Source organism: Coregonus clupeaformis, unplaced genomic scaffold (genome assembly GCF_020615455.1).
Source record: "Coregonus clupeaformis isolate EN_2021a unplaced genomic scaffold, ASM2061545v1 scaf0620, whole genome shotgun sequence".
Classification (NCBI taxonomy): Eukaryota; Metazoa; Chordata; class Actinopteri; order Salmoniformes; family Salmonidae; genus Coregonus; species Coregonus clupeaformis.
In genome coordinates, this window is record NW_025534075.1 from 75952 (window position 1) to 87500 (window position 11549).

Sequence of the window (11549 nt, forward strand, 5' to 3'; positions counted from 1 at the left end):
AACATTGAACCTATACAGAATATATTGTGATGAAACCGTTTTTATTTTTTATTTTTATTACTTGTATTTGTTATGTGAAATAAACACGTGACTGATTATGGAGAGAAGGCTTGAGCCTGATTCAGTGTTGTTAGAAGGTGGTCTGAAGGTCATAGTTATCAGCTTTCTATCTGATTTGAATGTTGTCGTCATCAGACAGATATGATGCACCGTCTGTCATTAAACAATAAGTTCTGAATAAAATAAGCATTCAATATTGACACCTCTTCTACACTGGTTTTTCTCCTTAGTTACAAATTGTTATGATAATGATTTACTAATTTACTGTCAACGGACGCAATAGTTCAAGCGGTTTGGGTAACAAACACATCATTTTATGGTACTGTTGTTTCTACCAGTTTTTCATTTGCCTATTCCAGATGTGGAAACAAGATTTAAAATCTCTTAAATCAAGGTAGAGTTAGACATTATGTACGTGTGTTTGTGCGTGTATATGTACCTGCCTGCCTGCTTGTGAGCTGAGACCCAGAGAGAGGGGCAGAGGTATCAGATAGCCAACACGTTTTCCTTGACTGGCTACTGTGCACCTGAACAATACCAAGCCTGTTATGGTGGCTAGGCTACATCGTTCATCTCTGCCCAGGCAGAGCGGACCCAGGGAGTATCCACTCTCCCTGGCAAGGCCTCCCACCAGACTGCCACACAGAGACACTCTGTCTGCATCACTCTTTTAATTAGAGAGATTGCTGGCTATGCCAGGTGAACTGGAGTGGGTACGCCAAGCCAAGTAGCCAACCTGCTTCCCCCTCTCCCCCTCCTCTACTACTCTCCCTTTCCTCTCCCTCCTCTCCCACTTTTCCCCTACCCTCTCCATCAACTCCCATTCCTTCCTCTACCTCTCCTCCTCCTTCCATCTCTTCACCTTCTCTTCTCCCTCCTCTCTCTCTTTTCTCCCGCTCTCTTTCTCTCTCCATCAACTCCCGTTCCCTCCTCCTCCTCTCTCTTTCCCTTCCTCTCCCCTCCCCTCGCATTTCTCCTCTCCTTTACCTCTCTTCCCCCATCTCCTCCCATCTCTCTCTCTCTCCCCTCCTCTCCTCACCCCTTCTAAAGCAGGGGATAATTGAAAGAGAAACATTAGATGGCTATCAGGAGATTATCTACCAGGGCTTAGCATTTTTAGAAAGGGGGGAGGAATGGAGGAGAATAATGAAATGTTTTCTTCTTACCTGACCCCCTCCCCCCATCCGCTTGAGGGTTCCTGAGGAGGTCGATGTGAAAGCATTTTTTTTTTCTCGTAAAACATCAGGTTATTGGTTTCTCCACTGTAGCGTTCAGTTGGAGTGTGTCTCGTGTGTGAGAGGAGATTGTCTTCACAGTGTGTGTTGGAGATTTCTCTGATTTTGTCAGAGTCGACATGGATCATCCGGAAAGAAGGCTGGCAGTGACTCTTCTCCTCTTCTCATTCATCTCTTTCTCCACTCAGAAAACCTCAAGTAAGTCTGGGAGTCTTTAGGTCAGATGTATTCTGCGTTTTCACCTTGGTTACTAAATGTGAACGCTATTGAGAATTTCTGTAGCATTTGCAACAGGTGCGAAGGTGCAAAACTTGTACCTGTTTTTCTCCAGTGGGAATAAAGTTGAACACAGTTCAACATTCCTTGTCTTTCCCAGTCTCCTGGTGTGTAGTGTCGGAGGCAGAGGAACAGAAATGTCTGGATCTGGCCGGGAGTGCTAAGGCTCAGAATATCAGAGGAACGCTGCTGTGTGTCCGCGGCCAGAGTCCCACAGACTGTATGGAGAAGATCAAGGTGTGTGGCAAAACAGCCTTAGGGCTGCAGAAATCCTGTTTGGAAGATTCCATGGAATTAGAAGAGAATAAGCATGAAATCCGGGAACCCTCCAACCAGGATTTCTGGAAAACCAGGGAATTTTGAGAGTTACCAGAATTGTGCAACCCTAAACAACCTGTAGAGAAAGTGTAGTTGACTGTCAAGTTGAATGTAATATTCCCTATGCCTTGTCAGAATGGTACAGCGGATGCAGCAACCATGTTTGCTGATGACATCTACACAGCTGGCTGGTGCTATGGACTAGAACTGGCTGCAGGAGAGTCTACCAACGGAGTGGGTGAGTGAGGAGGGGGGAGAGAGGGAGAGAGGGAGAAGGAAACAGTGTGTAAAACTTGATCCTATCTTACCTTATCCTGTCTGCTCTCTCAGATGGTATCAGCTACTATGTTGTAGCTCTGGCTCGTCGCTCCTCCAGTGACCTGTCCCTGTTGGAGATGCATGAACGCAGGTGAGGACGGATAGACGGATTGATTGATTGTTTGTTCGATTTTTTTGTGTGTATTTTATTAGGATCCGTAGTTAGCTGCTGCCAAGGCAGTGGCTACTCTTCCTGGGGTCCAAACAGGAAACACAACACAACAAATAAAATACATAGTATACATAACACTACAATACAATACAATATACAATACATTTACATTTTACATTTTAGTCATTTAGCAGATGCTCTTATCCAGAGCGACTTACAGTTAGTGAGTGCATTTTTTTTTTTCATACTGGCCCCCCGTGGGAAACAAATCCACAACCCTGGTGTTGCAAGCGCCATGCTCTATCAACTGAGCTACACGGGGCAATACAATATACAATACTTAACACAAAATGTTATACAAAACTTAATACAATATATAATACAATACATAATACAATACTTAATACATAATACAATATACAACACAATACAATACGTAATACAATACATAATGCAATACTTAATACAATACGTAATACAATACATAATACAATACATAATATATAAAAATGTCTGTGTCTCTTCACAGTCCCTGTCGTGCCGTAATGTGTTCTTTTATCTTAAAAAAAAAAAATCTGGTCTTATTGCTAGCCTGCGTTACCTGGGGAGGCAGAGAGTTCCATGTAGTCATGGCTCTATTTAATACTGTGCGTTTCCCAGTCTCTGTTCTGGACCTGGGGACTGTGAAGAGACCTCTGGTTGCATGTCTTGTGTTGTACCAATGAGTGTCCAAACTGTTTGACAACTGCTTGAACAGAGTTTGGTACCTTCAACACATCAACACCTCGCACAAAGACTAATAGTGATGCAGTCAATCTCTCCTCAACTTCGAGCCAGGAGAGATTGACATACATACCACTGACATTCGCCCTCCGTGTACATCTAACTGCAATACGTGCATCTAAGTGCAATACGTGCTGCTCTGTTCTGGACCAACTGCAATTTACCTATACCTCTCTTTGCCGTACATGACCACACAACTAGGACCTGACCTGTCTGGTCGACTGAGACGTCAAGAAGGCAGAGCAACGCCTTATCATGGACAGACCTCTTCCCATTTTAGGAACTATTGAGTCTATATGTTTTGACCATGACAGCTTGCTATCTAGGGTTACAGCCAGCAGTTTAGTCTCCAAAAACGTGCTCAATCACCACATTATACAATAATAATAGATCTAGATGAGATTTAGGGTTGAGTGAGTGATTTGTCCCAAAAACAATGCTTTTCGTTTTTGAGATATTTAGCACCAGCCTATTGCTAGTTACCCATTCTAAACCTGACTGGAGCTCTGTTAAGGGTGTCAGTTATTTATTCAACTGTTGTAGCTGATGTGTATATGGTTGAGTCGTCAGCGTACATAGACACACAGGCTTTATTCAAGGTCAGTGGAAGGTCATTAGTAAAAACAAAAGTGTGGTGTACCCTGCGGTACACCACACTCAACCGAATTTGCATTAGAGAGACTTTCATTAAGGAAAACCCTCTGTTCTATTAGATAGATAATTCTCAATTCATGATGAGGATCCAAATCCATAATGCCTACGTTTTATCAGCAATAGGTTATGATCAATGATATCAAAAACCTGCACAGAAATCTAACAAAACAGCTCCCACAATCTTCTTATTATCAATTTATTTCAGCCAATCATCAGTCATTTGTGTCAGTGCCGAACATGTTGAGTGCCCTTACCTATAAGCATGCTGAAAGTATGTTGTTAATTTGTTTTCTGTAAAATAACATTGTATTTGGTCAAACACGATTTTTTCCAAAAGTTTGCTAAGCACTGGTAACAGGTACATTGGTCGGCTGTTTGAACCATTAAAGGGTGCTTTGCTATTCTTGGACCTTTTCCTCCCTCCAGGCCTGAGGGCACACACCGTCTTCTAGGCTTAAATTGAAGAGTCCAACTTCAGCACTTTACCATCCAGGTTGTCGGTACCAGGTGGCTTGTCCTTATAGACAGCGAAAAAAAACTCACCTCTTCCACACCAACTTTGCAGATCTCAAAACTACAGTGCTTGTCTTTGAATGATTGACTCTTTGATTGATTGATTGGATATTGTAGCTCCTGTCACCCAGGGATCCGTACTACGGTGGGCTGGACTGTTCCTATTGGCTTCCTGGTCAACACCTCACAGATCAGCGTAGATGAACAATGCAACTTCCCCAAAGGTGAGACCTGTGTGTGTGTGTGTGTGTGTGTGTGTGTGTGTGTGTGTGTGTGTGTGTGTGTGGCCCTGACTCTGTGTGTGTATTGCTGGTGTTGTTGTGTGTCCCTCCAGCGGTGGGGGACTTCTTTGGCTACAGCTGTGTACCAGGAGTAAAGGACAGAGAACACGACCCCAGAGGAAACAACCCTAAGAACCTGTGTGAAGCCTGCATAGGAGACGACAATGAGAGACATATATGTGTTAACAACCACCGAGAGAGACACTATGGAGAGGCTGGGGCACTGAGGTAGGAAGGAGAGGAGAGAGGGATGAGAGGGGGAGAGGCTGGGGCACTGAGGTAGGGAGGAGAGGAGAGAGGAGAGGAGGAGAGGCTGGGGCACTGAGGTAGGGAGGGGAGGAGAGGAGGAGAGGCTGGGGCACTGAGGTAGGGAGGAGAGGAGAGGAGCTCCTCTCCTAGGAGAGGAGACGAGACGAGACGAGACGAGACGAGACTGGGGCACTAGGTAGGGATGAGAGGAGAGAGGGATAAGAGGAGGGGAGGAGAGGCTAGGGCACTGAGGGAGGAGAGGAGAGGAGAGGAGAGGAGAGGAGAGGAGAGGAGAGGAGAGGAGAGGAGAGGAGAGGAGAGGAGAGGAGAGGAGAGGAGAGGAGAGGAGAGGAGAGGAGGGGCTGGGGCACTGAGGTAGGGAGGAGAGGAGAGGAGAGGAGAGGAATGTATGTACTCACTGAAAAATGTATGCACTCACTAAAAAACTGTAAGTCGCTCTGGATAAGAGCGTCTGCTAAATTACTAAAATGTAAAATGAGAGGAGAGGCTGGGGCACTGAGGTAGGGAGGAGAGGAGAGGAGGAGAGGCTGGGGCACTGAGGTAGGGAGGAGAGGAGAGAGGGATGAGAGGAGAGGAAGAGGGGCTGGGGCACTGAGGTAGGGAGGAGAGGAGAGGGGAGGAGAGGAGAGGAGAGGAAGAGGGGCTGGGGCACTGAGGTAGGGATGAGAGGAGGTGAGGCTGGGGCACTGAGGTAGGGAGGAGAGGAGAGGAGAGGAGAGGAGAGGAAGAAGGGAGAGGAATGTATGCACTCACTGAAAAATGTATGCACTAACTAAAAAACTGTAAGTCGCTCTGGATAAGAGCGTCTGCTAAATGACTAAAATGTAAAATGAGAGGAGAGAAGGAGAGGCTGGGGCACTGAGAGGGAGGAGAGGAGGAGAGGCTGGGGCACTGAGGTGGGGAGGAGAGGAGAGAGGGAGGAGAGGAGGAGAGGCTGGGGCACTGAGGTGGGGAGGAGAGGAGAGAGGGAGGAGAGGCTGGGGAACTGAGGTGGGGAGGAGAGGAGAGAGGGAGGAGAGGAGGAGAGTCTGGGAGGTAGGGAGGAGAGGAGAGAGGAGAGGCTGGGGCACTGAGGTAGGGAGGAGAGGAGAGAGGGAGGAGAGGAGGAGAGGCTGGGGAACTGAGGTAGGGAGGAGAGGAGAGTTTCTCAAACCAATACATGGGGACCCCTAACCATCCCACATATTTGATCTATTCCAACACCAGCCAACGAATTTAACTAGTCAACGAATCACCAAGCCCTTGATTAGTTGAGTCCGGTAGAATGGCTGGGGGTCCCAGAGGACTGGTTTGAGAAACAATGTCTTATTTAACTAGCTGTGTTTGACTTGATGTTTTCTTCCAGGTGTGTGGCTGAGAATTTGGGCGATGTGGCATTCGTCAAACACACCACAATTTTTGACAACATGGATGGTGAGAGTCTGATCTAAATCTAACCAAACACCAACCAACATTCAGAATGTCTCCTCTCTGAGCAAACTTAAGCATTTCTCTTTCGAGACACTAGGTGTCAGTATTTCATAGTTTTTCTGTTCAGCCTCCTCCACATCACTTCACCAATTCTTCTCCTCTACCCTAGGCAAGAATATGGAATCATGGGCCATGGACCTGGAGCTGGAGGACCTGAAGCTGCTGTGCCCGGATGGCAGCGAGGCCGGGCTGTTTGACCATGAGACGTGTCACCTGGCTGTGGTGCCAGCTAACGCTGTGGTGGTACGCCTAGAGGACAAGTGTAGAGTCTGGAAATACCTGGAACGCCTACAGGGTGTGTGTGTGTGTGTGTGTGTGTGTGTGTGTGTGCATTTAAAATGTTTGACAACTCACCCCCTTTCCTCTCTCTCTCTATAGAATGTGTTTGGGAACACCACCATGTACAGCTCAGTGGGCTACGCCCAATCAGATCTCCTGTTCTCTGACTCCACCCACCACCTGCTGAGGGTTCTGGGTAGTTACACTTCCTGGTTGGGTCCTACATACACCACTGTCCTGCAGGCCTTCGAATGTGAAAGTAAGAGAGAGAGGAAAGAGAGAGGAGAGAGAGTGGAGAGAAAGAGAGCGAGAGAGAGTGGAGAGAGAGAGAGAGAAAAAGAGACAGCGTGGTTTCATTCTCTCATGTCTTGTGTTTCTTCCCACAGGTTTGTGCTGATCCTTCTAGAAAGAAATCAACCAGCATCCATCCTCCCTCCCTCCCTCCGTCCCTCCCTCCCTCCCTTCCCTTCCTTCCTTCCTTCCTTCCTTCCTTCCTTCCTTCCTTCCTTCCTTCCTTCCTTCCTTCCTTCCTTCCCTCCTTCCTTCCCTCCCTCCTCCTCCCTCCCTCCTTCCCCTCCCTCCTCCCTTCTTCCCTCCCTCCCTCCCTCCTCCCTTCCCTCCTTCCTCCTTCCTTCCCTCCCTCCCCCTCCCTCCCTCCTCCCCTCCCTCCCTCCCCTCCCTCCTCCTCCTCCCTCCCCTCCCTCCCTCCCTCCCTCCCCCTCCCTCCCTCCCTCCTTCCCTCCTTCCCTCCCTCCCTTCCTTCCTTCTCCCTCCCTCCCTCCCTCCCTCCCTCCCTCCCTCCCTCCCTCCCTCCCCCCTCCCTTCCCTCCTCCTTCCTTCCTTCCCTCCCTCCCCTCCCTCCTTCCTTCCTTCCTTCCCCTTCCTTCCTTCCCTCCCCTCCCTCCCCTCCCTCCTCCTCCCTCCTTCCTTCCTTCCCTCCTTCCTCCCCCCTCCTTCCTTCTCCTTCCCCTTCCCTCCCTCCCTCCCTCCCTCCCTCCCTCCCTCCCTCCCTCCTTCCTTCCTTCCCTCCCGCCTCCTCCCTCCCCTCCCTCCCTCCCTCCCTCCCTCCCTCCTCCTTCCTTCCTCCTCCCTCCTTCCCTCCCTCCCTCCCTCCCTCCCTCCCTCCCTCCTTCCTTCCCTCCCTCCCTCCTTCCTTCCCTCCCTCCCTCCCTCCCTCCCCCTCCCTCCTTCCTTCCTTCCTTCCCTCCTTCCTTCCCTCCCCTTCCTTCCTTCCTTCCTTCCTTCCCTCCCTCCCTCCTCCCTCCCTCCCTCCCTCCCTCCCTCCCTCCCTCCTTCCTTCCTTCCCTCCCCCTCCCTCCCTCCCTCCCTCCCTCCTTCCTTCCTTCCTTCCTCCCTCCCTCCCTCCTTCCCTCCCTCCCTCCCTCCCTCCCTCCCTCCCTCCCTCCTCCTTCCCTCCCTCCCTCCTTCCTTCCCTTCCTCCTCCCTCCCTCCCTCCCTCCCTCCCTCCTTCCTTCCTCCCTCCCTCCTCCCTCCCTCCCTCCTTCCTTTCCCTCCTCCCTCCCTCCCTCCCTCCTCCCTCCTTCCTTCCCTCCCTCCCTCCCTCCCTCCTTCCTTCCTTCCTTCCTCCCTCCCTCCCTCCCTCCCTCCTTCCTTCCTTCCTTCCTTCCTTCCTTCCTTCCTTCCTCCCTCCTTCCATCCTTCCCTCCCTCCTCCTTCCTTCCTTCCTTCCTTCCCTCCTTCCTCCTTCCTTCCTTCCTTCCTTCCTTCCTTCCCTCCCTCCTTCCTTCCTTCCTTCCTTCCTTCCTTCCTTCCCTTCCCTCCCTTCTTTCCTTCCTTCCCTCCTTCCTTCCTTCCCTCCCTCCCTCCCTCCTTCCTTCCTTCCTTCCTTCCCTCCTTCCTTCCTTCCTTCCTTCCTTCCTCCCTCCCTCCCTCCTTCCTTCCTTCCTCCCTCCCTCCCTCCCTCCCTCCCTCCCCTCCCTCCCTCCCTCCCTCCCTCCTCTTCCCTCCCTCCCTCCTTCTCCCTCCCTCCTTCCTTCCCTCCCCTCCCTCCCTCCCTCCCTCCCTCCCTCCCTCCCTTCCTTCCCTTCCTCCCTCCCTCCCCCCCCCTCCCTTCCTCCTTCCTTCCTTCCCTCCTCCCTCCCTCCCTCCCTTCCTTCCTTCCCTCCCTCCCCTTCCTCCCTCCCTCCCTCCCTCCCTCCCTCCTCCTCCCTCCCTCCCTCCCTCCCTTCCTCCCCTCCCTCCTTCCTCCCTCTCCCTCCCTCCCTTCCTTCCCTCTCCCTCCCTCCTTCCTCCCTCCTTCCTCCCCTCTCCCTCCCTCCCCTCTCCCTCCCTCCCACTGTCTGATATGGTAGTTATCCTGAGTGTTTCTTTCCTCCCCACACAGTTACAGTAGTCACTTTTCCTCTTACACTCTGTGTGTATGTGTGTGTGCGTGTGTGCATGTAACTCTTGGTTCACTGCGTTCCCACGGATGGTATAGCAGACCACCATGCTAGTCACACAGTCACTCTACACCTGACAGAGAGGGGATTACAGCTATAAGTCGCCACCAGACGCTGATCTAAGGTCAGGTTAATGTTTTTATCCCTAATGGTTAATGTTCCAGTTTGGGAAGGTAAGCTGATCCTAGATCTGTGCTAAGATAGGAACTTCTACCCAGAGCAGTAATCCATGATACTCTATACACAGCGATTCAAACAAATGCTGACTCACACTGCATTAAACCATGTATCCAGAGCGTTTTGATTGACCTGGAAGGTGCTGAAATATTGGAGATGTGATAAGATGTTTGAAGCCACTGAAATTATGTACTTACTGTAAGTCATTGCCCCCTTTGAATGAACAGGAATTACTATTTTTCTTTCATTTCTTCTGGAGAATGTTCTCTCTGTATCAAAACAGTTCCTTTTGACCTCTATATTTTTGTTAACGTTGTAACCGTAGAGTAACTCATTCTATGGAGGTATATTGGTGCAGTGAGAATACAGTATTTTCTGTCTGTCTTCAGAATTTAAATTGTTCTAAAGAGACCTGTGTGTACATACTTCTCACCTGCTTGTATTTGTAGTTCTGCAACCTCTTTAAATATATTAAAGAAATTATGACTAAATGTTGTCAAAGGCATCTTTGCTTTGGAAGAAGTGGATTCTAGGTACTGTTATAGGGGGGTAACACACACACACACACACACAAACCTGGGCCTTTAGCCTACTTACACTGCTGACGTCTCAAATTAGAGCTGATTTGACCTGAAGCTGTGGATGGAGGGATTGAAAGAAAGGAGAGGTTGACAAGGATGGAGGGATGGAGGACGGAGTGGTGACAGGTGATCCATCAGAATCTGTACTGTCATTTTCAATTATCACCTGTCCTTTACACTACTGATAACCCGCGCGCACACACACACACACACACACAAATGCACGCACACACACTAACACACACACAAACAGACACATGCATGCACACACACACTGCGGTAAGTGGTTGGCTGTATTGGGTCAGTTCTGCTTAGTCAAGGGGAGTGTGTACAGTGTGTGTGGCTAATGAGTTAGGCATCGTGTTTCCATTTGCTTTTAGTGCAGCAGACCCTCGAATCTCTCTCTCTCTCCTTCCTGCTTCCTGTTCATTTAGCCCTAAGTCACCATCTCTCTCTCTCTCTCTCTCCCTCCTCCTTCCTGTTCATTTAGCCCTAAGTCACCTTCTCTCTCTCCCTCCTTCTTCCTGTTCATTTAGCCCTAAGTCACCTTCTCTCTTTCTCTCTCCCCCTTTTCCTGTTCATTTAGCCCTAAGTCACCTTCTCTCTCTCTCCCCCCCCCTTTTCCTGTTCATTTAGCCCTAAGTCACCTTCTCTCTTTCTCTCTCCCTCCTCCTTCCCACCCTTCCCTTTCTCATTACCTAACCCCTCTCTCTCTCTCTCTCTCGCCCCATTTTCCTGTTCATTTAGCCCTAAGTCTCTCTCTCTCTCTCTCTCTCTCTCTCTCTCTCTCTCTCTCTCTCTCTCTCTCTCTCTCTCTCTCTCTCTCTCTCTCTCTCTCTCTCTCTCTCTCTCTCTCTCTCTCTCTCTCTCTCTCTCTCTCTCTCCTTCTTCCTGTTCATTTAGCCCTAAGTCACCTTCTCTCTCTCTCTCTCCCCCCCTTTTCCTGTTCATTTAGCCCTAAGTCACCTTCTCTCTTTCTCTCTCCCTCCTCCTTCCTGTTCATTTAGCCCTAAGTCACCATCTCTCTCTCTCTCTCTCTCTCTCTCCCCCTTTTCCTGTTCATTTAGCCCTAAGTCACCTTCTCTCTTTCTCTCTCCCCCTTTTCCTGTTCATTTAGCCCTAAGTCACCTTCTCTCTCTCTCTCTCCCCCTTTTCCTGTTCATTTAGCCCTAAGTCACCTTCTCTCTTTCTTTCTTTCTCCCTCCTTCCCCCTCTCCTCCACAGCTCACAGTGAGAATATGAGTCAGATTAGACAGGAGACGTATTTCCCCCGTCACACACATCGTTTAGACACTAGATGGCACCCTAGGGCCATCACTAAACACCTGTGTGTGTGTGTGTGTGTGTGTGTGTGTGTGTGTGTGTGTGTGTGTGTGTGTGGCATGCGTATGTGGGGGCGCAGGTGTGTGTGTGTTAAGTTAAGCACCGCTGCAGGAGCTAGAGCCGGAAAGCCGGAATTACCTGGGTATGATGAGTTTGGGAATGATAACAGAATATATATATATACACACACACACACACACACAATCACTTAGAGCACACTGGCGCTGCATTAACTGGAACCCGGGGGCTGTGTGTGTCTGTCTGTCTGTGTGTGTGCGTGTGTGTGCTAAGAGATAGCTGTATCCTGCTGTCAAAACACAGTGTTTGGTAACCTAGGTTACGTCACAAAGTGGTAAGACCACTATTAAGACTTAGGATGGAGGGAATATGGAAAATGTATTACAGAAATCCTTCTTAACCTCCATCCCTCTATTTCTCTTTTCATCTCTCCATTCCTGTCATCCATTCTCTTGTTTTCTATCTATTTCTATTCCTAT

General features: G+C 49.4%; 1 protein-coding gene across 1 annotated transcript; it reads left to right on the forward strand.

Annotated features, from left to right (window-relative positions):
• The first annotated feature begins 1188 nt into the window (after positions 1 to 1188).
• On the forward strand, positions 1189 to 7047 carry LOC121560564 (otolith matrix protein). The gene is made up of 10 exons (XM_045216146.1): positions 1189 to 1493; positions 1672 to 1808; positions 2025 to 2127; positions 2220 to 2298; positions 4387 to 4493; positions 4604 to 4778; positions 6166 to 6233; positions 6400 to 6584; positions 6669 to 6828; positions 6956 to 7047. The coding sequence occupies exons 1-10, from the start codon at positions 1415 to 1417 to the stop codon at positions 6964 to 6966; spliced, it is 1104 nt and encodes a 367-aa protein (XP_045072081.1). The 5' UTR covers positions 1189 to 1414; the 3' UTR covers positions 6967 to 7047.
• The last annotated feature ends 4502 nt before the right edge of the window (positions 7048 to 11549 follow it).